The sequence below is a fragment of the Thamnophis sirtalis genome, unplaced genomic scaffold (assembly GCF_051295495.1).
Source record: "Thamnophis sirtalis isolate CommonGarterSnake01/CBP01778 unplaced genomic scaffold, rThaSir2_p1.2 scaffold_14, whole genome shotgun sequence".
Classification (NCBI taxonomy): domain Eukaryota; kingdom Metazoa; phylum Chordata; class Lepidosauria; order Squamata; family Natricidae; genus Thamnophis; species Thamnophis sirtalis.
In genome coordinates, this window is record NW_028261394.1 from 27,297,743 (window position 1) to 27,322,960 (window position 25,218).

Genomic DNA, 25,218 nt, shown 5'->3' on the forward strand with positions numbered 1-25,218 from the left:
ACACATGTAGTCCTTGACTTACAATCATTTCTTTAGCAGCCATTCAAAGATACCATGGCATTAGAAAAAGATGGAGTCATTGAGTCATTCATTCATTCATTCATTGGCCATTTCTGGAGACAATTCCTGGCAGAGGATTGTTCTTTTGGTTGTGGTTGTTTTTGATGGTCTTTATAAAAAGCAAAGGTTCAAGGGAGAAAGCCTTCTGGTTCAAGCCAGGGAGGTGTATCTTACAGCTGCAGCTTTGGAGATATCTCCTCAAGTCCATTTGGAAGCCCCGGGAACCTTCTGTAAAAACCCAGCAGTACTGAAATCAGCAAGAAACACATGGACACTGTCATGTAAGGATGAAGGACCATGTTTCCCTCAAGTCAAACCTGACTCTTGATGACTTAATGACTCTAATGATATGTGAGAAAAACCTTGGAGGACGTAGCAAAGCAATGCTGCCTGGGGAACAGTAAGATAAAAGGCAGCATAACTCAGAGCTGCATAGCGGGCAAGCCAAGAGGCTCCAAACAGACCTTCCCTAGTTTCTTGGCCTGTAAAGAAGACGGAGGAAGAGTCGTACTTTCAAACTAGCAAGATTCTGTTAAAATAGTTTTGCCATAAAGTAGAATTTGTCTATATGGCCTGTTTCCTGTCTGGTCTGCTTGATAAGGCTGCCAATGATATATCCTTGATAGTATGGACATTCCTTGGTCATCCTATCTTGATGGACGACTTTCAATTTTAATTCTTATCTGTAGCCCTGACATTCCTCGGTAGCTGTCAAGGCCCAAGAAACCAGGATAGAGTTCAAAAGCACTGCGAGTTTCTTCTTTGCAACCTATGCAAAAGAACCTGATCTACTAACGGGCGAACTGGCGGCAGGTAAGAGTCGACAGTTTTCAAGGGGGGCTGGACAGGTCTCTTTCCGGGGGGTGTAGAGACTCCAAATTGAGGATGCCTTTGACCCCACCTTCAGGCTCAACCTGGTCATCTCCGACAGTAGTTTCCCATTCAAATACCAACCAGACCATACTTAGCTTCTAAGTTCAAACAAGAGGCACCAGAAATTAAGGAATGAAAATCAGAAAACCCTGTCGAAGCACACGTATTACGCCCATTTTCCACCTTCAGTGATTCTCAAAGCCACGGGAAATGTTTAAGTGGGATTCACAGCCCCCTCAACCTCCCAGCCCTAGATGTAAATAATAATTTAAGGGGCACCTCTTTCCCCAAATAGTTGAAACAATATTAATATCATTACATTATCCATATATACTATATATACTATACTATACTATATTACATTATATTATAATTAATTATTATTAACCCCAACAGCCTCCCTCCCACTGCCTGCTACTTCATAGAGAGCAGTGATGGCAAACCTTTTCGGCACTGAGTGACAAAAGGATTGCACGGAAACTCGAAGGTCGGTTTTCATCACTCCCACGGGCGCCGATTGTCATGCATGTTAGGGATGTAACCATAGTCTTGGCTTGGCAATGTATATGTATAAGCACAAGCCATGATTGTAACAGATGTATCTGTTACTTTAAATGCTAGAGATGTAATTGGATGCTATTGCTATAAGCAGCCATAAAAGGAGGAAGGAACTATTACGGTTTCTCCTGATGCTCCTGATAGTTACTGACGGTTACTATATGAGCTTAGTATTTGGAGAGAAGACCGTGTATTGGATGGTGGCTAGTCTGTATAGTAGTTACCTGTCTACATGGTGAATTGTGAGTTGAGCAACTGTAACTTCAACGTATTGTAAATAGACTGTGTATATACTCCAAGATTGCTTATAGTCTGTTTGGAGACTATTTATCCTATTTTTGTTACGCAAGTAAAGCTATTCTTTGTTCTACCTTCGGTGGCCGTGAGTGACTATTCAGCGGCTTATTCAATACTAATCTTCTGCTGCAGAACTCTTGTCTCCTAACGGGGATAGACTTAACAGTGCACATCCATGCCAGAAACAGAAAACAGGCAAGGCCTGTGTGCCAGGCGGGATGGCTTCGTGTGCCACTTTGGGCATATGTGCCATAGGTTTGCCATCACGAATATAGAGGGATATAGTGATAGATTGATTCAGTTGTAACTTAACCTTTCTTTGTTTCAATATTTGGACTCCGGAGTCTGCCTCAGGAGGACGCTGAACCCAATTCCTGGTTTGTTGAAGGAAATTTGGGCAAACTTTTCCGGGACACAATGTCCCAAATTAATTAAGAGTGAAAATGTATGAAAGGAAATTTGTTTTACAATACAATACAATAGCAGAGCTGGAAGGGACTTTGGAGGTCTTCTAGTCCAACCCCCTGCCTAGGCAGGAAAACCTACACCACTTCAGACAAATGGCTCTCCAACATCATTTTAAAGACTTCCAGTGTTGGGGCATTCACAACTTCTGGAGGCAAGTTGTTCCACTGATTAATTGTTCTAATTGTCAGGAAATTTCTCCTTAGTTCTAGGTTGCTTCTCTCCTTGATTAGTTTCCACCCATTGCTTCTTGTTCTACCCTCAGGTGCCTTGGAGAATAGCTTGACTCCCTCCTCTCTGGGGCAGCCCCTGAGATATTGGAAGACTGCTATCATGTCCCCCCTAGTCCTTCTTTTTTTAGACTAAGCACACACCTACTTTATTCATGGCCAACGTTCTCAAATCCTCATCTTCATTAAATGCTTTAAATGTAATTCCAGTGTTTTTGGAATAGCACCCAATGTGCCGATTACCACTGGAATTACCACTGCTGGTTTGTGCCACAATCGTTGGATTTCGATTTTTAAATCGTGGTATTTCGCAATTTTTTCATGTTCCTTCTCGTCAACCCTGCTATCACCTGGTATTGCGATGTCTATGATTGTAACCTTATTTTTCTCAACCAGTGTGATGCCTGGTGTATTATGCGCCAGTATTTTGTCCGTTTGTATACGAAAATCCCACAAGATCTTGACCATCTGATTTTCGGTGACTTTTTCAGGCTTATGTTCCCACCAATTTGTTGTTGTTTTAATATTATAATTTTTGCACAAATTCCAGTGGATCATTTGTGCTACTGAATTGTGCCGCAATTTATAATCAGTCTGTGCGATTTTTTTTACAGCAGCTGAGTATGTGATCAACAGTTTCATCAGCTTCTTTGAAAAGTCTGCATTTGGCATCATCAGAGGATTTTTCTATTTTGGCCTTAATGGCATTTGTGCGGATAGCTTGTTCTTGCGCAGCCGGGATTAGTGACTCTGTTTCTTTCTCTAATGTATCTGCTGTTAACCATAACCAAGTTTTTTCACTGTCCACTTTATCTTTTATTTTTCCCAGAAATTGGCCATGCAGTGCTTTGTTCTGCCAACTCTCCATTCTTGATTTTATCACATCTTTTCTGTATTCTTGTTTCGTCTGTTGGACCTTCAGTAGATTTTTGTTCTTTGCTTCGATTAATAGATGTTCTTGACTTTCTTTTAAATAATCAGCCAGTGCATGTTTTTCTTCTTCAACTATTTCCTTCACTTGTTGTTGTTGTTGTTGTTGTTGTTGTTGTTGTTGTTGTTATTGTTATTATTATTATTTTGCGTTTCTACCCTGCCTCCATTGCAGGCTGAAACTCCTGCAATTGGAAGAAATCCACAATCTGAAAGGCTACAAAGAAGAGTGCTTATAGGCAGGACAGAAGGCAGGACAAGAAACAATGGATGGAAACTAATCAAGGAGACAAGCAACCTGGAATTAAGGAGAAACTTCCTAACAGTGTGGACAGCTGGCCTCCAGAAATCGTGGACACTCCCTCCATCAGCTTTTAAGAAGAGCCTGGACAGTCACTTATCTGAAATAGTATAGGTTCTCCTGCTTGAGCAGGGGGCTGGACTAGAAGACCTCCAAGGTCCCTTCCAACTCTGTTATTATGTACAGGTAGTGCTCAACATACAACCACAACCAAACCCAAATTTTCTGTTCTAAGCAAGAAGGTTTTTCAGTGAGTTTTGCCCCATTTTATGACTTTGCTTACCGCAGTTGTTAAGGGAATCACTGAATTCCTTAAGTTAGTAACCCAACTGTTAAGTGAATCAGGCTTCCCTATTGACTTTGCTTGCCGGAAGGTCGCAAAAGGGGATCCCCATGTGGGACACTGCAAACGTCATAAGCATGAACCCGTTGCCAAGCGTCCGAATGTAAATCACGTGACCATGGGGATGCTGGAATGGTCATAAGCGTGAAGAATGCCCGTAAGTCACTTTTCCCCGTGATGCTGTAACTCTGAACAGTCACTAAAGGAATTGTCGTAAGTCGAGGACTACCTGTATAGCATGGAAGGTCTCCTTCGGGATCTTTCGTGATGCCTCACCTTGTCTCTATGGCTCATCCTCCCAATGCGTTGCTAAGTGGGTGGTAAACTTCTTGTCAGGGTTTTGTTGTACCAGAGAGCAGCCCACACCCTATAATTTTGCGGGCCACGGTGGGGCATATTTCCGCTCAGGAAACAAGCTTTTTTCCAACTTCCAGGCGTAAGTGATGCTTTAATTAATGCTGAGATTTAACCGAGAGGCCACAACAATGATTATGTTGTTAGCGTTCATGGAAAGAAAAAAAAATCACCAAGATCCTTACCGTAAACATTAATTGGCAGCCTCCGAGGATGTAATCCAGGAAGGAGTAATCTCGGGTGATCTTAAAAGACGAAGGGGAAGATTTGGGAGGAGGGGAGGAAGAGAGAAAGAAAGAAAGGAGAAACAGAGCAAGTTAATGCAAAAGCATTAGGACTGCTTCACAAAATATTCATTTATTCCTCCATATTAGTTCAGTGCTTCGCAACATTGGCAATTTTAAGACGTGTGGATTTCAACTCCCAGAATTCCCCCGTGTTCTGACCGAGGCTTCCCAAGAGCCTGAAGCAAACTCCTTGTCCTGACAAAAATCCCTTGTATTAATTGACTGTGAAATCTGCTCCTTCACATCCAGCAAAGCCTTTCGAGGGAGGATTTACAGTCACAGACCTTATCCGGCTTGGAGAGCTGCCGGGCGGCTATCTGCAGAACTTGGCAAGGAGTCTCAGAGAGTCACGAACCAATTAAGTGAACTAATGGTCTCCTGCAAACTCCCCTCCCCTTTCCCCCCTCTTTTATTCCATATGGGAGGAGCCATTCATGGTCCACCTATGGCCTTACTCCCATGTTGACCCTTATTCTTTAGCTGTTCCCTTTGTCTGGCAACTCTGTGCATGCGCACACTGGGAACAGGCTCCAGCTGTTCTTCTGCCCCACTGCTGTCTGACTCTGAAGGCAGCTGATAACTGGCATATGGCCCTGGCCCCCTCTCTGCCTCCGACACAGAGCCCTCATCCAAGCCTTCCCCAGACTCCCGGACTTGCCCATCTTCCTCCCCAACCTCCTCGCTGTCCGAACCTGCGGGTCACAACCCCCAGCCAAGAATTAACTTCAACTCCCAGAATCCCCCAGCATGGTCAGCTGGAGAATTCTGGGAGTTGAAGTCCGCCTGTCTTAGATTTGCCAAAGCTGAGAAACAATCGTCTAGTTTGACTCTCCCTAGGGGGGCAAGGATAGTTGATGCGCCAAATATAGCCTCTCAACTATCAAACGACAACCCAGCCTTCACGTGGTGCCCCCTGTTCCCACCAATCGGGCTCTGTCGACCCTTGGGACTGGCGTCCCCTTGGGTATATCCAGCCGAAACAGCTTCCATGGATCGCCATAACTTTCCATGGAAGTCGCCTATACCCACGTTGGGTGAAGAGGCGTCGAGTGAGTGAGTGAGTGAGTGAGTGAGAGTTTGACTCTCCCGGGAGCCATCCCATTTCCAAACACTGTGGCTGGATTTATACAACACATTTACCATTTAAACCAAGGGAAATAAAACCACAACTGTTCTGCAAGATGATATTGAGATAGCGCATTGTGGTTTCAACTCGTAACCTGGTTCACCTGGGATAGCCTGGGAATGTTAGAATCCCCTGCGTCACAAGCCACTTAACCGTTGTTTTTAACTTCAGCCTGGAACATTTGTGTGTGCTCAGCCGTGCAGCCTATCAAAAGCAGCAGATTGGAGGGGTGTGTGTTTGTGTGTGAGACATTGCTAGGAAGCTTTCTCTTTTGTGTTAACAAAAGTCTTTGTTGGGCCAACATTCTCCTCTATTCTCTTTGACAGATTTGTCTGAGAAAGTTAATCTTGGTTGAACGGTTACTAAGCCAGTGGTCTCCAACCTTGGCAACTTTAAGACCTGTTGGACTTCAACTCCCAGAGTTCCTCAGCCAGCTTTGCTGGCTGAGGAACTCTGGGAGTTGAAGTCCACAGGTCTTAAAGTTGCCAAGGTTGGAGACCACTGTACTAAGCTATCACCTACGGCAGGATTTCCCAACTTTTTCAATTATTTTTTATTTCATTTAGTTTGTCAAACATGTAAAAGATAACAGGTATAGGTATAAACATGAATATGAACACAGTAAATGGGGTGCAAATAAATGGGGACAGTAGGATAGAGATGGTAGGCATGCTGGTGCGCTTATGCACGCCCCGTTTACGGACCTCTTAGGAATGGGGTGAGGTCCACGGTAGACAGTTTAAGGTTACAGTTATGGGGGTTTGAGGATATAACAACAGAGTCAGGTAGAGCATTCCAGGCATTGACCCCTCTGTTGCTGAAGTCGTATTTTCTGTAATCGAGTTTGGAGTGGTTTACCTTAAGTTTGTATCTATTGTTTGCCCATGACTTGCCTTATCTTAGTCCAATGCAGGTACTCCTCAGTTTACATTCATTCATTTAGTGGCCACATTTGTGGTGGGACTGAATGAGTGTTACTTACGACAAGTCTGCAAAGTTCTGGGTGTTTGGTGTCTTGGGACACAATTAGAACATTGCAATGGGCTGCAATTGCATGCCTTCAAATTCCAACATTGCCTGCCAGCTTCCCATGAAGTAAAGTTAATGGAGAAGCTGGTCAGAAGTCATGGTCACTTCAATTCCCGGATTTCCCCAATCTTCATGGGATCCTGCTCATAGCGAGGCTGAGGACTGCAATGGGAAAGCCTGCACACCAAAGTAGGCTAAGCTCAAAGGGGACAAGATGCAGAAAACCTGTCTTGGCATATTGTGTGAATTACAAGACACACAGAGTATAAGACGCACCATGATTTTGAAGAGGTAATTTTAAAAAAAAACAACAGTTTTTGCACTCTGCAGGCCTCCCAAATCCTCTGCATGCCTCGTTTTTTGCACAAAAAAGGAGAGGGGGCATGCAGAGGGTTTGGGAGGCTTGCAGAGTGCTTCTGAGGGCTGGAGGGCCAAAAAATGGGCCATTTTCACCCCCTACCCCAGCCCTCGGGAGCACTTTGCAAGCCTCCCAAACCCTCCGCACGTCTATTTTTGCAGGGTTTCGGGAGGCCAAAAATGCTGTATTCGGTGTATAAGACGCACCCAAATTTTCACCCTCTTTTCTGAGGTAAAAAGATGTGTCTTATACTCCGGAAAATACGGTAGTTCATAAAATAGGGCAAAGCTTGCTTCATGGAAATTTTGAGCTCAACTGTGGTTGTTAAGTCAAGGACTAGCTGTAGTCTTCAAAGCAGGAGTCGAGAGGGACTAGAACCTTGTCCCCTTTGCAAAAGTCTCGGCTCACAGCCCGAATGGGGCAGAAAAGCATCTTCCTCACAGGCTGTCGGCTGAAGCCCGATCTGCCTCCTCCAATTTGGTGGAATGACAGGTTAATCAGGCCTTGTGTTTGCCTTCATCCTGGCTTGTCAGAGTTTGGCATTAAAAAAAAAAATCACTCCGTTTGTCCCAGAGTCGAGACCTTGGCCTTCTGATGATTAGATGCCACTCTACCAATCTTGGTATTATTTACGTAATTATGATTTTAATGCAAATCTGAAAGCGGTTTAGCCGTTCTAATCCATCAAACTGAAAGCAAAGGTCTTCCTTGTCTGAAGGAGTGAATCACTCAACAGGGTTTATAATTTCAGAACCGGAGAAGAAGTTAATTTATGGACTGCAGTGCTGAGTTGAGTAATAAGAATGCTTTGGCCATACTTTTCTGAGAAGGAGTTTATACACGTGAGGGTTCTTTATTTGAACCACTTGATAATAGGCCGCTGAGGCTTCAAAAGGACTTTTCCATTACAGCACACTGTGGCATTTATACACTTTTACCAATATCTAAATAAGGCGCTGAGTTTGTCGATCAGAAAGGTTGGCAGTTCAGCGGTTCGAATCCCTAGTTCCGCATAACGGAGAGAGCTCCCGTTACTTGTCCCAGCTTCTGCCAACCTAGCAGTTCGAAAGCACGTAAAAATGCAGGTAGAAAAATAGGAACCACCTTTGGTGGGAAGGGAATAGCATTCTGTGCCCCTTCGGCATTGAGTCATGCTGGCCACATGACCACAGAGATGTCTTCAGACAGCGCTGGCTCTTCAGCTCAGAAATGGAGATGAGCACCGCCCCCTAGAGTCAGGAACAACTAGCACATATGTGCAAGGGGAACCTTTACCTTACCATCTCAGTATCTCACTTCTACCTTCCCTTATGCACGGGCATTTAAAAAAATACTTCAGTGCTGAGACCATAAACACAGGTCATCCTTGGGTTACGACCATTTATTTCATGATTACATGATTCAATTAAAAACTGTGGCAAAAAAAGGCCATAAGGTGGAATGCATCTCTGTCTTAGTCCTCTACTTATGACCAGTTTTTAAGTTTTTAAGCATTTCAAAGTATTAGTACTGCTTTAGAAATCCTTAGTAAGGCCACAGCTGGAATCCTGCATCCAGTTTTGGTCACCACATTACAAAAAGAAAATGTTGAATCTTTGGAAAAAGTGCAGAGAAGAGCAACAAAGATTATTAAAGGCGTGAAGACTAAAACCTATGAAGAACGGCTGCAGGAATTGGGTATGTCTGGTCTAGAGAAAGGAAGGTTGTGGGGTGACATGAAGGGTCGTAAAATGGGGCAAAAGTCACTTTAAAATGTCTCTCTTAGCAATGGAAATTTTGGGCTCAACTGTGGTCGTAAGTCGAGGACTGCCTGTATGTATTTCTAAAAAAGCCCAGAGGAAACCATCCGTCCTTCTGAGAAGCAGAACTTACTTTGCAGGACTTGACAATGATGATGCCTGAATTCTTGTAGCTCCTTTTCTTCTTCTGTTTTTTGGGATTGATGCATTCAAACTCTGCCTGCGTATTATTATTTTTAGAAAGAAAGGAAGACCATGGTAAATGCAATAATCTTGATTCCCCCCCCCCCCGTTTTTTAAAATACATTAGTTGTCCTGTAGTTACTGGGAAAGCTGAGATTTACAATTCCAAAACATTTTAGGGGTAACCAAGTTGGGGAAGAATGGCTTAAACCAGTTGTTCTCAATGGGAGCTATTTTAAGGCTTCAATTCCAAGAATTCTCAAGCCGCCTGGGAAATTCTGGGAATTGAAGTCCGCACATCTTAAAGTGGCCACTGTTGAGAAACACTGGTAAACTACCGATATCCCAAACATTGACTAAAGAGATGCCTGTATACCCCAGTAACCGCACTGGAACCCAAATGCTGTAGGTATGGGGCAAAGATTTCCAACCTTTTGGAGGGAAACTGGGATATTAAGAATTGAAAATGTGTGAAGTCTGGGCTCTGAAGGTATTGGTCTGTGATGGTGACTCTATGGCATGCGTGTCAGAAGTGGCACACAGAGCCATCTCTCCAGACACGCAAGCCATTGCTCATTGCTCTTCTGTATTGTGGTGCGCTGGCCAGCTGGTCTTCATGCGTGTGGGAGCACCGGACAAGCACATGCATGTGCTGGGAAGATGATCTTCCAGTTTCCCGCACACGCAAACTGGACAGCTGGCCTTTGCACACGCATTTGTGCTAGAAACAGGAAGATCAGGTGGCATGCGCACTAGGTGGCTGCTCTTCCTGTTTCTGGCACATGCACATGTGCATACTCCCATTTTGGCACTCAGTGCTGAAAAGTTTTGCCAACACTGGTATTGGTATTCCTGCCTTGTGACCAGTCCTTCTACTTATGACCATCTCATCACATGATTCAAGCAGAAGACAATGATGAAGCCTGGAGGAAGTTGCCAATTGCGCTCATGTGATGTCTCACTTAACAACCATGATGATTTGCTTAATGATGGAAGGACATGAGGTTGTAAATCTAGCACAGTCCCCTGACGTTTTGCTCAGGCACTTAGCAATGAAGTTGCCGGTCCCAATTTGGTTGCTAAGCGAGGACTACCTATAGAAGAGGCAACAGGTCTGATCTCCTGGCTCCGCCTACTCTAGTGATGTCACAGCCACAGGCCACACCCCTGCAATTCTTGCACTCCAAAATAAAAATCAGCATGGCTTCTGAATCAAGCAAGATCGGAGAATGAATCTGAACGTGGCTTGATTACTTGTAAATAAGAACTGAATTAATAAACAAGGTTCAACTTATTTTATTACAGGCTGAACTTTCACAGACAGGAAGATATTAGGGAATTTTTTAATCCAGAGTGGGTTCTAATCCTGCTTTTGTCCTAATCCAGAGTTTCACCTTATGAAAATGTTGGGGGGGAATTGTTTTTTTTTCTCCAAGGATTACAATCTTGTAAACACAATGGCACACACAGAAATCTTGCCCAGCTAAAGCAGACTCCTTCTACCATAAAACAAATTAGAATTAGAATAACAGAGTTGGAAGGGACCTTAGAGATCTTCTAGTCCAACTCCCTGCTCAGGCAGGAAACCCTACCCCACTTCAGACAAATGGTTGTCCAACATCTTCTTAAAAACTTCCAGTGTTGGAGCACCCACAACTTCTGGAGGCAAGTTGTTCCACTGATTAATTGTTCTAACTGTCAAGAAATTTCTCCTTGTATTTTGGGACCTATTAGGGAGGAGCGATCTTCACCCTCTTTCTGCCACACAAACTAAAGGTAGTCCTTGATTTACAAGGCAAATATACGTGTCCCAGGATAATGTTGCAGGATCCAATCTGGGTCAGTCACTGGGACCAGAGGTTTTGTCCTCCGAGTTTTCAGACTCATGCTAGAGCCCATTTTCAGGGAACTTCTCTCTAGTATTTGTCACACTTATGACTGTTGCAACATCTCCACGATCAGGTGTTCAAAATTCAGATGCTTGGTAAGTGACACATACTCATAATGTTTGCAGGGTCCCAAGATCATATGACCCCCTTTTGTGACCTTCTGACAATGGGGAAGCCAGATTCACTTAACAACTGCAGTGATTCACTTAACAACGGTGGTAGGGAAGGTTGTAAAATGGAGCAAAACTCAAGTATGTTTCATGTAGAGACATAAATTTTGAGATCCATTGTGGTTGGAAGTCAAGGGCTACCTGATTCTACCCTTCACTGCCTCTTTGCCTTCTGGAATCCAGACTACAATCCACCACACTCAAGACCTCACTGTCAGCCCTGCACCTATCTTTTCTTTTGGATCTTTGGCCTGCAACACTTTCTATTGTTCTACTATGCATTTTCTATGGTGGGAAAATGGGAGGGGGAATTGTAGGATTTAGATGATAAGTAGCCATAACAAAATTCTTTCCAGAAAGCCAAGGTCATCCTTTGTCTTTGCACCTCTGTACCTGACCGGAACTGGATGGGTGGAAAAGCCAGCATGGCAGTGGAAGATTGAACCATGTGATGGATGTGGGGGTGTGGGGGGCAGGATCTTGAACTTTCAACTGGTTGGGAAAAACCAGGAAGCTTTCAGATTCGGGTTTCCCCAGATGTGCCAACATGGCTCTCTTAATAAGTTGGAACTTTGAGCAATACTTTGCCTTGGACTCTGGATGTTATTTGGGACCTTGACACCCACCTAACTCTTGTTCTTCACTCTGTGCCCCTCAATTGCTCCATTTCCCCAGCTATACCTTCTATCCACACATCTCTGGATGCAACCATTCAGGTTAGCTCTGGGCAGGCTTGTTGGCAAGACATGTGTGTTGGCTTCCGTCCAGAGCATCGTGCCAGGCCATGTAGCATCCCTAAGGTTTCCCAGAGTGTTGAGATGGGTTGAACATCTGCCTGAGCTATTTACAGCCAGCAACTACATTTTAGAAGCCGTACGTTCCAGAGAGAAACCAATGTAGAAGCAGCAGATGAGCGCAGTGGGGCTTCGAGTTGAAATGAGGAAGGATGTGATTACTCACTAGGTAAACAAATGCATGTATCCATTTTATTTTTAAGCTCCTTACGCAGAAGCACAAGCTAGGATTGAGAAAGGTATAAATAAATAGCAGCCTGGAAGACAAAATTAAAATGCCATTTCTAGCCTCCGAAGAGCTTTGAAGTAATAACTGCAAACGGTCATTTAAACAAGAGATCTGCTGACGCTTGATGTCCCTGCAAAAGGGCTGAAGTTTCCTCACAATTTAGAGAGCATTTTCTTTCGGTCTCCAAGCACTAAGAAAATTCTGTTTTTTAAATGACCTAAATTGTGAGATTTTGGAATTCTCCATTAGCTTCACATTTCATGAATTCACACAGTAGGTTAGAAGCTGGCTACTGACCAACTTACATAACCTCCCATCTGTTGATTTCATTCAGTTGTTAAACTCATACCTTGTCTCTCCAAGCTGGTAGAGAGAGCGCTTCCTCCTCCCAATATTTCCTTGCAACAACCCTGTGAGGTAGGCTGAGCTAAGAAAGAATATGTCTGGGTTCCAAATAGCATCCAAAAGTAAATCAGAGTCCAAGGCAAAGTATTGCTCAAAGTTCCAATTTATTAAGAGAGCCATGTTGGCACATCTGGGAAAACCCGAATCTGAAAGCTTCCCGGTTTTCCCCACCCAGTTGAAAGTTCAAGATCTTGCCCCACACCCACCACTCCATCACATGGTCCAATCTCCCACTGCTACACTGGCAGTTTCACCCATCCAGTTCCAGTCAGGTGCAGAGGTGCAAAGACAAAGGATGACCTTGGCTTTCTAGAAAGAATTTTGTTATGGCTACATAGCATCTAGCTCTGTACAGTCCCCCCTCCCATTTTCCCAAAATAGAAAGTGCATAGTAGAATAATAGAAAGTGTTGCAGGCCAAAGATCCAAAAGAAAAGATAGGTGCGGGGCTGACAGTGAGGTCTTGAGTGTGGTGGATTGTAGTCTGGATTCCAGAAGGCAAAGAGGCAGTGAAGGGTAGAATCAGGTAGCCCTTGACTTCCAACCACAATGGATCTCAAAATTTATGTCTCTACATGAAACATACTTGAGTTTTGCTCCATTTTACAACCTTCCCTACCACTGTTGTTAAGTGAATCATTGCAGTTGTTAAGTGAATCTGGCTTCCCTGTGCAGAGGTGCAGAGACAAAGGATGACCTTGGCTTTCTAGAAAGAATTTTGTTATGGCTACATAGCATCTAGCTCTGTACAGTCCCCCCCTCCCATTTTCCCACAATAGAAAGTGCATAGTAGAATAATAGAAAGTGTGGCAGGCCAAAGAAGCAAAAGGAAAGATGGCTGCAAGCCTGACAGAATGACTACCCCAACCTTCCACAGCTGGGACTTCAGGGTTGGGGAACAAAGCCCCTTTATGACTTGTGGGCATCAACTCCTAGAATTCCTGAGCCAGCCATGCTCTGGGAGTTGAATTCTGGGAGTTGAATTCCACAAGTCATAAAAGGGCCATGGTTCCCCACCCCTACCTTAGTTGATAGGAGACTAGAATTCTCTTAGTCTGATGCTTTAACCACTACCCCATCCTGTCTTTTGGGCTGAGACTGAAACCCCCAAACCCTTCCATGGTTGAGGGCAATCTAAAACACTGGGTTTCCCTAGCCCTGGTCCAGGACTTTCACCATGCTCTAAAATGGCTCTCTTGATATTCTGGAATACTGGCTTATGCAAACTCACATTGCCTGTCTTAGCCAAGATCCTCAAAGAACCAAGACGTTCAAAACAAAGGAAAAATTTGAGCCCAGTGAAACATAATCAGGACCTTGGAGAGCTCACTTAGGAAGTTACAAGTGGATTTTTTAAATTTTTGGTCTCCCCTTTCATTCAAATCGTGTCCCATTCGTAGAAACTACTTGGACAAATCCCTGTAGTTTCCTGGGCAAGGTTTTTCAGAGATGGTTCACCTTTGCCTCTCAAAAAGTCAGGTTGTATTAAGAGAGGGTTAGAATCAAGATCGTGTAAAGTATTAATATCGTTTTATAAAGCCTCAGTAAGACCCCAGTTGGAATACTGCATCCAGTTCCAGTCAACATATTATAAAACAGACATTGAGGCTCTGAAAAGAGTGCAGAAAAGCAACAAAGATGATTAGGGGGCCGAAGGATAAAACATACGAAGAACAGTTGCAGGAATTGGGTATGTCTAGTTTAATGAAAAGAAGGACTCGGGCTGACATGATAGCAGTATTTCAGTATTTGAGTGGCTGCCACAAAGAAGAGGGGAGGGGGTATCAAACTATTTTACAAAGCACCACAAGGCAAGGCAAGAAACAATGGATTGCAAATTAATCTGGAACTAAGGAGAAATTTCTTAACAATGAGAACAATCAACCAACAGAACAGAAGTTGTGTGAGCTCCATCACTGGAGGCTTTCAAGGAGAGACTGGGCAGCCATATGTGTGGTATAGGGTCCCTTACTTGAGCAGAGGGTTGGGCTAGAAGACCTCCAAGGTCCCTTCCAACTCTGTTATTCTTTGTTCTACATTCCTTGGTAGCTGTCAGATACAAGAAACTAGGAGCCTAGACAGAGTTCAAAGCACTGCAACTGCATTCCATGCAACCTATTGACAAAAATGTGACCCTACTAAGGGTCAAGGCAAGACTGTGGTTATTTTGAGGAGTTGCAGCACCTCCGTAGTCACGTGATCAAAAATTTGGGCACTTGGCAACTGACTCGTATTTATGATGGTTGAAGTCAAGGGTCTCGTGATCACATTTTGCAACCTTCTGACAAGAAAGGTCAATGGGAAAACCAGATTCGCTTAACAACTGTGTTACTGATTTAACCCCTACTGTGATTCACTTAACAACTGTGGCAAGAAAGGTGGTAAAAGGGGGCAAAACTCACTTAACAAATGTCTCAGCAACATAAAGTTTGGCCTCCATTTTGGTCATAAGTCAAGGACCACCTGAATTCACTTCAGATCATTGCTATGTGCATCTCTAACTGCGGTTTTATTTATATGTATAAAAGCCAAATACCACTCATCATCACGAAATCTCCAGAACCGTAAAGGCTACAAATGTGAAATTTGGCACAGATGTTCCTCTTGGCTTCTAGGTGCTCGCTTAATAAAGGATTTTTCAAAATGACCATCAGATCATCAGTATTTCTTATACAGTATTATATTAACACATGTTGATGCTAAGGAGTTAGATGTTCTACTCCCCCTCCCCACCTGAAAAGAACTCTGTTCCAACAGCCAGTTGCCTTATATGGGTGTGGCCAGCATGTGACTCATCTGGCCTGTGGACCCGACCAATCACATGGCTTCGTAGCGAAGCACGGGTATCCAGCTATGTCTTATAAAATACAAAGCGTTTACAGTTCTGTTCACGACGGTCATCCCCACCTAATGAAGTTATTCCCTGTCATTTGTACTCGACTTAATTAGAACCCCAGCCAGAAATAATTGGGAGAAGCAAACATAACGGATCAGGCTGCAATGAGAACTCCTAAACCTAACAAGCTAGCAAGACAAACTTTCATCATAAATCAGTGGCGATCAGGACAGAGGTTTAATTGGGTAAAAAGCAGTCTGGACTTAGCAGAAGATGAGATGTTTGCTAATGAGGGTCACCACAAACACTTGATAATGAGCAAACCAGCTCAAATCAAAACAAATCAAAACCGGAATGAAGGAGAATTGAAGTTGAAAAAGATTGATTTGCTTGGGAAAGTGAGTTCAGGAGAAATAATCAGGAGAAGCTGAGGGTTTTTGTTTTCTTTTCTTAAAGACACATCAAGAAAGAAGCTCATAAGAGGCTTTTTAATTCAATTCCACTCATTAAACTAAGACTGGTTATCTTTGAATCGCACATTAGATGAACAAACTATCGGGACTTTTATACTGAAACAACCCATTTCATCTGCAGTCAGAACTCAAAAATCACCTATCACAAAGCCCTTTATTTGGATGAAACAGTTCAGGTGAGATCTACATACGTCCAGGTGGTCCTCAATTTATGACCCCAACTGAGCCCCAAATTTCCATTCCTAGCCAAGACAATGGTTAAAGTGAATTTTGCTTCATTTTACGACCTTTCCTGCCACAGTTGTTAAGTGAATCACTGCAGTTGGGAAGTTAATAACAAGGTTAAGTGAATCTGGTTTCCCCATTCATTTGACCGGTCAGAAGGTTGCAAAAGGGGATTCCCCTCACCCCAGGAAACTGCAACCATCATAAATGTGAATCAGTTGCCAAGTGTCTGAATTTTCATCATGTGACCATGGGCGCGATGATCCTAAGTGTGAAAAACAGTCATAAGTCACTTTTCAGTTCTCTTGTAACTTCAAACCGCTTCTAAATGAACTGTTGTTAGTCGAGGACTGCATTGTGTAAGTCTCATCAAGGTAAACTGTAGAGATGACTCAAAAACATCATATTATATTCCTTATTTTATTCCTTTCAGTTAATCTGCCGCTTGTATTTCACTCTTACATATGGCTTGACTGTGTAATGTTTTTATGTTTTATTCTGTATTTTGATATGGCCCATGGTAGCGATGGCTAACCTTTTCAGCACTGCGTGCCAAAAGTGCATGCCTCTAATGCAATGCACGCATGCCCCCTGCATGCCCCCCTGCCCCCGTGCATGCGTGCACCCCATGTTCCCCCACCCTTCCATGCATGTGCATGCATCTCCCGCATGCGCCCTGCCCCACTACGCATGCATGCCAGAGACCCAAAACCCAGCTGGCCAGCAGGAGGTGCATGCACATGCCCGGTGGAACTGAGCTGGGGGGACAGCTCGCATGCCTGCAGAGCGGGCTCTGCATGCCACCTGTGGCACGCGTGCTATAGGTTCGCCATCACAGGCCTATGGGCTAACCCAGTGGTCTCCAACCTTGGCAACTTTAAGACTTGTGGACTTCAACTCCCAGAGTTCCTCAGCCAGCAAAGCTGGCTGAGGAACTCTGGGAGTTGAGGTCCACAGGTCTTAAAGTTGCCAAGGTTGGAGACCACTGGGCTAACCCACAACACTAAAGAAAGAGGACTCAATGGCTAAACGGAAATATATTGTGGCTGCCATGATATAAAACCGTAAGTCCAAACTTCTTCCTGGCTAGGGTGTGGATGGCAATGCTCATCTTCACATCCACAGAACTCCTTCAAAGCTTACCACAGAGCCATCTCTGCACATCATGTCAACAGAAGTCTGGAACTCCCCGATGAAATCATGTCCTCCATCATTGTCGTAGTCATAGCACACAATCTGGCAGAAGAAGCAGAGGAACAATCAGGGTTTTCATCCAGTTTACTGTAGTTGCCCCCAAAAATGACCCCTCTGAATTTAAAAATTTCATCCTTCTTATGAAAGAGAAGAAATTCACGAAGATGCTCATTTCTCACAGAGGTAGGACAACTACTGTCAGGTTTCCAAAAAATGCCCTAATTCAGTGAACCCTTTTGGCATTGAGTGCCTAAACTGGAATGTGTGTGTGTGCATGTGCCGGAGCACCAAAACCCGAAGTCCAGCTGGTTGGCACACACATGCCTGGTTTTTAGCCATTTTTGGCCATTTTTCGGACTGTTTTGGGGTCATTTTCAGGCCATTTTTGGCCTGAAAAATGGCCTGAAAACAGCTTGAAAAACGGCCTATTTTTTTGCTATTTTTCAGGCCATTTTCTGGTGCCCGCAAAGACTAGCTGGTTGGCATGTGTATGCCTGTTTTGGGCTGTTTTTCAGGGTGTTTTTCAGGGTATATTTTGGGCTGTTTTCAGGTTGTTTTTGGCCAGTGCTCCAATGCCCACGAAGATCATCTGGCCGGCATGCCAGAAACCCAAAGAGCAGTTGGCAATGGTTTGTATGCCCACAGAGAGAGCTCTGTATGCCACCTCTGGCACGCATGCCATAGCTTCGCCATCATGGCCCTAATTAATTCACAAGCCTCGAGCCAAGTTTCAAAAGAAATCCAGTCATTCATAAGGAACACCATTTCGGCAATACCTCATTGCAGTCAGATCTGGCCCCACTTAAGTTATGGCTGAACTTTGCCCGTTTCTCCCCTCCCAGCAGTCTGTGTCATAAATCACATTCTCCAAGGAGGTGCACGCTTCACAAGCCTGCTGTAGTAATCTGGTGTCCATGGAATGCGCTCCCCCCCTTTTCTCACCATGGCAACTCGATAACAGACATGCAAATGCTTTATGAGTTGACAACTACTATGTTTTCCTGAAAATAAGACCGGATCTTATATTCATTTTTGCTCCAAAAGATGCATTAGGTCTTATTTTCCAAATAGGTCTTATTTGGGGGAAAATACGGTACTAAAGGCGTCCATCAGGCTGGCGATCTTAACTGGGTCTTATTTTGGAGGGAGGGTTTATATTACGAGCATCCTGAAAAATCATGCTAGGGCTTATTTTCCAGTTTGGACGTATTTTCAGGGAAACACGGTATTACCAGCTACCCAGAGGTGCTTTTTCAAGTCATCTGTGACTAGAGAATCTCCACAGACATATTGCCAGGTGCCTAATGAACAGTCAGGTGTTCTCTAGGACAAAGTGGATGGATTGATTTCAATGGACGTCTCCTGAAATAATCTTTTCTGTACCAACCTGTTGGAGCCCAAAACATTCTATGTATTATTATTATTTGTTCTATAAATCATAGTTTAAGATCTATTGACAGTCTTCATGTAAGCTGCATTAAGATGCTCTCTCGTGGCCTAGGGCAGTGATGGCCAACCTTTTTGGCACTGAGCACCCAAACTGGAATGTGCATGCATGCGCATGTGCCAGAGCACCAGACACCCGAAGACCAGCTAGCCGGTGCATGCATGCCTGGTTTTTTGCCATTTTTTGCCGTTTTTCAGGGCATTTTTGGGCTGTTTCATTGGGCCGTTTTTTGGCGTTTTTCAGGCTGTTTCTTTGGGCCATTTTCAGGCCGTTTTTCGGGCCAAAAACAGCCTGAAAACAAGCTGTGTTTCGGGCCTCTTTTGGCCTGTTTTCCGGTGCCAGCAAAGACCAGCTGGAAACCAGAAGAGCAGCTGGCAATGGTGCACGTGCCCATAGAGAGGGCTCTGCATGCCCCCTCTGGCACGCGTGCCATAGGTTTGCCACCACGGGCCTAAACCAGGAGTCTCCGTCCTTGGTAACTTTCAGACTTGTGGATTTCAACCCCCAGAATTCCCCAGCCAGCATGAATGGAGACTAACAAAGCCTGGGAGAACACCAGGTTGGGGTAGGATATTCTAACAAGAATGTTATCTCTCAGCCACAGGGGAGATAATGGATCTGAAACGGGGGAAGATGAAGAGGACAGTACCTTGATCTGCTTTTCTGTGTCCCCATCACAGAGAGATATCAAAGGCACCGTGAATGGCTTCCATACAGGATCCAGCGTGTATTTAATTACCTGCAATGGGAAGAAAAAGACAGCAAGACAAGTAAAACTTCAGACGATATTTATTTATTATTTTTTACAAATAACTCAAGGCAGCAAACACATCCAATACAAATTCCTCCCCCTATTTTCCCCACAATAACCACTCTGTAGGTTCAGCTGAGAGGGGGGGGGTACTGGCCCAAAGACCCCCAGCTGGATTTCAGAACAAAGGCGGCACTTAAAGGCAGTCTCCTGGTGACTGGCCTGAAGTTACCCTGCTGGCTTTCATAGCTAAGGCAGGACTTGAACTCATAGTCTTCTACTTTCGAACTGGTGCCTTAACCACTGGCAAAACTGACTCTTAGTACTAGATCAGTATCAATGCTATAACAATATCTGGACCCAGGGTGGGAGCAGACATATTTTTTAAGCATTCCATTCTGTGATTGTACATAAATCAGAAGTAGGGAAACATCCTCCTTGTTCAACCTCACCTTCTTGCAGACAAGGCTGCTTCCCAGAAAAATATGGACAGGGTTTGATGGGCTGAGATGAAAAATTACAAGAATTCCAGCAACTGGAATTCCTTTCTTGAGAACCAACAATATCCTCCTGTCTTTGGCATCTTTCTTTCTAACTTTCCTGTGCCATTTTACTGATAATGGGGAAATGAATGGGAAGTTGGAATAACCCCGAAAAACAGGGAAGCCAAGGAAACAGATAAAAGAAATCCGAGTCAGGGCAAAAAAGTAATTTGAGTCTTAAACCCCCACCCCCACCCCCAGATTCTTGAGAAGATAAAAAAAGGGAAGAGGGGAAACACATTCAGACTTGCAAGATTCAGAATCACTGGTTGGAAGGGACCTTAGAGGTCTTCTAGTCCAACTCCCTGCTCAGGCAGGAAACCCTATACCAGGGGGGAAATCCAGCAGGTTCTGACAGGTTCTGGAGAACCAGTAGCAGAAATTTTGAGTAGTTCAGAGAACCAGCAAATACACCTCTGGCTTGCCCCAGAGTGGGGAGGGAATGGAGATTTTGCAATATCCTTTCCTTGGAGTGGGGAGGGAATGGGGATTTTGTGGTATCCTTTTCCTGCCATGCCCACCATGCTACACCCACAGAACCAGTAGTAAAAAAAAAACCCTGAATTTCACCCCTGCCCTATACCATTTCAGACCATTGGTTGTCCAATCTCCAATTCTGTTATTGCAACCTTCTAATAATGTAGCACTGGCATTATAATTCTGGCAACCTACTCTAGACTGAAGATCAAAAAGCTTGTAACTCTATGTACGTATCACGGATTCCCGAATCTTTATCTCGGCAGCCGTTATCTAAAGCAAAGTACGTAAAATTTTTGCAATGTCTCTTCACTAGGATCTCTGCCCCCATCAAGTTCAACACACAGCTCTGCCAAACAAAGTCCTCGGGGTAGTGTCTGCCCATATCAAGCATTGTTCCTTCCCCCAATTTGCAAACTATACCTCTATGATGCAACCATTGCTAGCTTTTTTTTTAAACCACTCGTAATGCATTCCATCCAGTATTTTCTAGATTCCTGAAGGCAAGGCTGGGGGGAAGAATTTCCTCAAACAAATACCTTTTGCACAACAGTGCAGGAATCAAAAGAGAGATGTAAATTATTTCGGGTTACTCAGGAAACTTTATAACTAGATACTTTGCCTCAAATCCCAGCCCAAAAAAGGAACCTCTCTCTCTGCACCTTCTGCCTAATGTTGGATCGCTTCAACATTGTTCAATAGAGTCCAAAACATAGACGCACAATATCCCTAAGGAGTTGCAACAGATACAAGAGACCCAAGTTTTATAATTCTCTCTTGGCAATTATATTTAGAATTCCCTGATTAAGTTATTTTTTAAAAAAATTCAAATTTATTGTATAGACTAGAGCTGTGATGGCGAATCTATGGCTCGCATGCCAGAGGTGGCACACAGAGTCCTCTCTGAGGAGATGTGCGTGGTGGGCAGAGGCTTTTCTGGGTTCTGGGGGCATGCATGCATGCCAGCCAGCTGGTCTTTGCGCAAAGATCAGCTGGCCGGCATGCATGTATGCAACGGAACCCGGAAGAGCAGCTGCCCTCCACGCGCATGTGCGCAGGCCAGCTGCTCTCTTCCGGGTTCTGGCACTCTGGCGCATATTCCAGTTGTGGCACTCGGTGTCGAAAAGGTTAGCCATCACTGGACTAGAGCCACAGTGGCACAGTGGTTAGAATGCAGTGTGCAGGCTACTTCTGCTGACTTCCAGCAGTTCGGCAGTTCAAATCTCATCAGGCTCAAGGTTGACTCATCCTTCCGTCCTTCCGAGGTGGGTAAAATGAGGACCCAGATTATTGGGGGCAAGAGGCTGACTCTGTAAACTACTTAGAGAGGGCTGTGAAGCACCATAAAGCAGTATATACGTCTAAATGCTATTGCTATTGTTATTGTTAATATCTTTTAGGAAGCACTACTGAAGGGGTGTCCAACCTTAAGACTTGTGGGAAATTCTAGGAGTTGATGTACATAAGTCCTAAAATTGTCAAGGTTTTATACCCAGTCCTACCAAAGACTTGTAAAATGTTCAAGTTCTCTAAAGTTCATAGAATCCTAGGCTTGGAAGGGACGTTGCCGATATTCTAGTGCAACCCCCGATGATGAGTGCAGAAATTGTCAGGGTCCTGGATAATTGGCTGCCTGGTCTTTTGTCAAAGACCTTCCGTGAGGTCAGGAGGCAAGTTCCTCCTCCACTGCTTAGGAGCCTCCACTCAGGAAATAATCAAGGATGATTAGGGGGCTGGAGGCTAAAGCATATAAAGAACATTTGCTGGAATTGGGTATGTCTAATTTGATGAAATGAAGGTGACATGATAGCAGTGCTCCAATATCTCAGGGGCTGCCCTAAAGTAGGTGGAGTCAAGCTGGCTGGAGAATTCTGGGAATTGAAGTCCCCAAGTCTTAAAGTTGCCAGGTTTGGGGACCCCTGCCTGCTCTAAATGATGCGATCTGGCATCTCCTTCATTCATTACAACAACTGCATGAAAACAGCACTCCTTTCCTGCTGTCAACAGACATTCCAAAAGACATTTTTTTTTAAAAAAAGAAGTGTCAGCCTCTGCTTTGCTGTTGCTGACAAGAAGACTCAAAGCAGATGACCCAATGCGTAAAAATGCAAAGAAGCAACCTATTTTCCAAAACACCCAAAGGCCAGAAAAGGAACAACGGATGTAAACTGATCCAGGAGAGAGCCAACCTAGAACCAAGGAGAAATTTCCCGGCCATGAGAACAATCCTCATTCGGAATTTCCACTTGCTTGTAGTGGCTGCAAGAACGGAGTATGTCTACTCCAGGGGTGTCAAACTCGATTTCATTGAGGGGCGCAACGGGGTTGTATTTGATCTTGGGTAGGTGTGGCCAAGGTGGGCATGGCCAGCCCGACGTCACTCCTGTCACTGGCAGAGGGTTGCGGGAGGCCGTAGCAGCCGAAAACGGAGCTCGGGAACCCGTTTTTGCTGGCAGAAGCACCGCAGTCTGGTCCTTCGCTGTTTCCAGAGCGGCCCCGAAGGCCAGATCTAAGTACCCTGCAGGTCGGATCTGCCCCCTGGGCCTTGAGTTTGGCACCCCTGATCTAGGGAAATTTTGAATTTTACCATTGTATTGGACTTTGTTGCGTGTCCCCTAATATCTAGAAAACTTAATAGCAACAGCTGATCATAACTGGAATATTTTGAAGGGATCTTCTGTATCATTGTGAGGCTCCCACAGTTGGCTTATCCTGTACAGGGAGTCCTCAACTTACAACTCTTTGTTTAGTGACCATTTGAAGCTGCAACAGCTCTGAAAAAAAACGGGCCTTGTAAATTTTTCACACTTACAACTGTTGCAGAATCTCTGTGGTCATGTGATCAAAATTCAAAAGCTTGGCAACTGGCATGTATTCACGAATGTTGCAGTATCCTGGGTCACGTGGTCATCTTTTGCAACCTTCTCACAAGCGAAGTCAAGGGGGAAGCCAGATTCACTTAACAACGGTGTTACTAATTTAATAGCAGTAGACTTATATACCGCTTCATAGGCCTTTCAGGCCTCTCTAAGCGGTTTACAGAGAGTCAGCATATTGCCCCCAACAATCTGGGTCCTCATTTTACCCACCTCGGAAGGATGGAAGGCTGAGTCAACCCTGAGCCGGTGGGATTTGAACCGCTGACCTGCTGATCTAGCAGTAGCCTGCAGTGCTGCTTTTAACCACTGCGCCACCTTGGCTCTGCAGTGAATCACTTGACAACGGTGGCAAGGCAGGTCATACAATGGGGCGAAACTCACTTAACAACTGTCTTGCTTAGCAATAAAAATTTGGGACCCGGTTGTTGTCAGAGTTTGCATGCAGCAATCACATCCAGAAAGCACACACAGGTAACTGATTCAGCAGGCTTCTTTAACTTCTCTTTATATATAAAGTAACACAGGAAGTAAATATACAATACCAAAAGCAGGTTTTCCAACGTGGTAGTAAATACAAGCAAACAGAAGGAGAGGAGAGAACAGTTTCCATTTCAGAGCAGCAGACTAGTTTAGAGCTTAGCACAGACTCAGAACTACACAGCTAAGCCACACCCAGGTTCCAAACTGTTTCTGCTCCTATTGGCTCACCTTATTACTAAACCCTATTCTAGTTTATGAATAGACACTGACGGTTGTGGTCATAAGACAAGGACTCCTTTTAGTATTTGGCTGCAAAAAAAACCTGAAATGATACAAGGTGATCATCTTACAATATAATGTCCTCGGCCACACAAAATGACCTACCTCTGTCCGGTGCACCAGCATCCATTTCCCGTCATCCCCTTGTTTATAAAACTCTAAAAATGGATCTGATTTCCCGAACAAATCCTGCAAGAGAGAGGAGAATCAAATGATTTTGGTTCTTGGAAGCCGAAGCGACAGCCAACAAGTCTTGTAAAATAAGATCTTTTGGGACCACTCCCTGTGGGCTCCCCTGCACAGCTCAGTGTATATGGATCTATTGTGACGGCTGAGCACAAGTTTGCCTTTCCCCAATGCAATTAATGTTCTTTCCATGAAGCCAATCCCCGCCTGCCTATTCACAAAAGAAAATCAATTTACGATCAGATAGAAATGCTCAAGATTGTTAATGAGAGAACAGCTCGAGTGGCAGTCGCTTTATTTGCTGCTGGGAGAATCACCCAACTCGGTATGTCCAAGGAAGAAATGAGACTGAATGTGGGTGAGGTGTGAATATCCTCCACACTTCAGAAAGGAACACACACACACACAAATACACACACATGGAGGGAGGGAGAAAAAGAGAGGGCAGAGGGAGGGGGAGAGAGAAAATAAAAGACAGAAAGAAACAAAAAGAAAGAGAGGGGGAGAGGGGGGAGAAAGAGAGAAAAAGAGAGAGAGAAAGAGGGAGGGAGATAGAGAAAGCAAAAGAGAGAAAGAAAGAAAAAGAGGGGGAGAGAGGGGGAGAAAGAGAGAAAAAGAGAGAAAGAGAGGGCAGAGGTAGGGAGAGAGAAAATGAAAGAGAGAGAGAGAGAAAGAAACCAGTGCAGGCCGCCTAAAAGGGGCTTAACATGGGAGCACTTAGGTGCCCCCCATGATAACCCACGCAGCCGCATTCTGGACCAGTTGAAGCCTCCGGGTGCTCTTCAAGGGCAGCCCCATGTAGAGAGCGTTGCAGTAGTCCAGGCGAGAAA

General features: G+C 44.4%; 1 protein-coding gene across 1 annotated transcript in view; it reads right to left on the bottom strand.

Moving 5' to 3' along the window:
• The window catches only part of CPNE2 (copine 2), a 125,662-nt gene that overhangs the window by 18,491 nt on the left and 81,953 nt on the right, over positions 1-25,218 (bottom strand). Inside the window, exons 6-10 of the mRNA XM_087729468.1 lie at positions 24,308-24,391; positions 19,444-19,533; positions 17,297-17,389; positions 9,084-9,170; positions 4,597-4,656 (exon numbers count right to left, since the gene is read on the bottom strand). Coding sequence (XP_087585594.1) covers positions 4,597-4,656; positions 9,084-9,170; positions 17,297-17,389; positions 19,444-19,533; positions 24,308-24,391 — 414 coding nt within the window. The remainder of the gene's footprint in view (positions 1-4,596; positions 4,657-9,083; positions 9,171-17,296; positions 17,390-19,443; positions 19,534-24,307; positions 24,392-25,218) is intronic.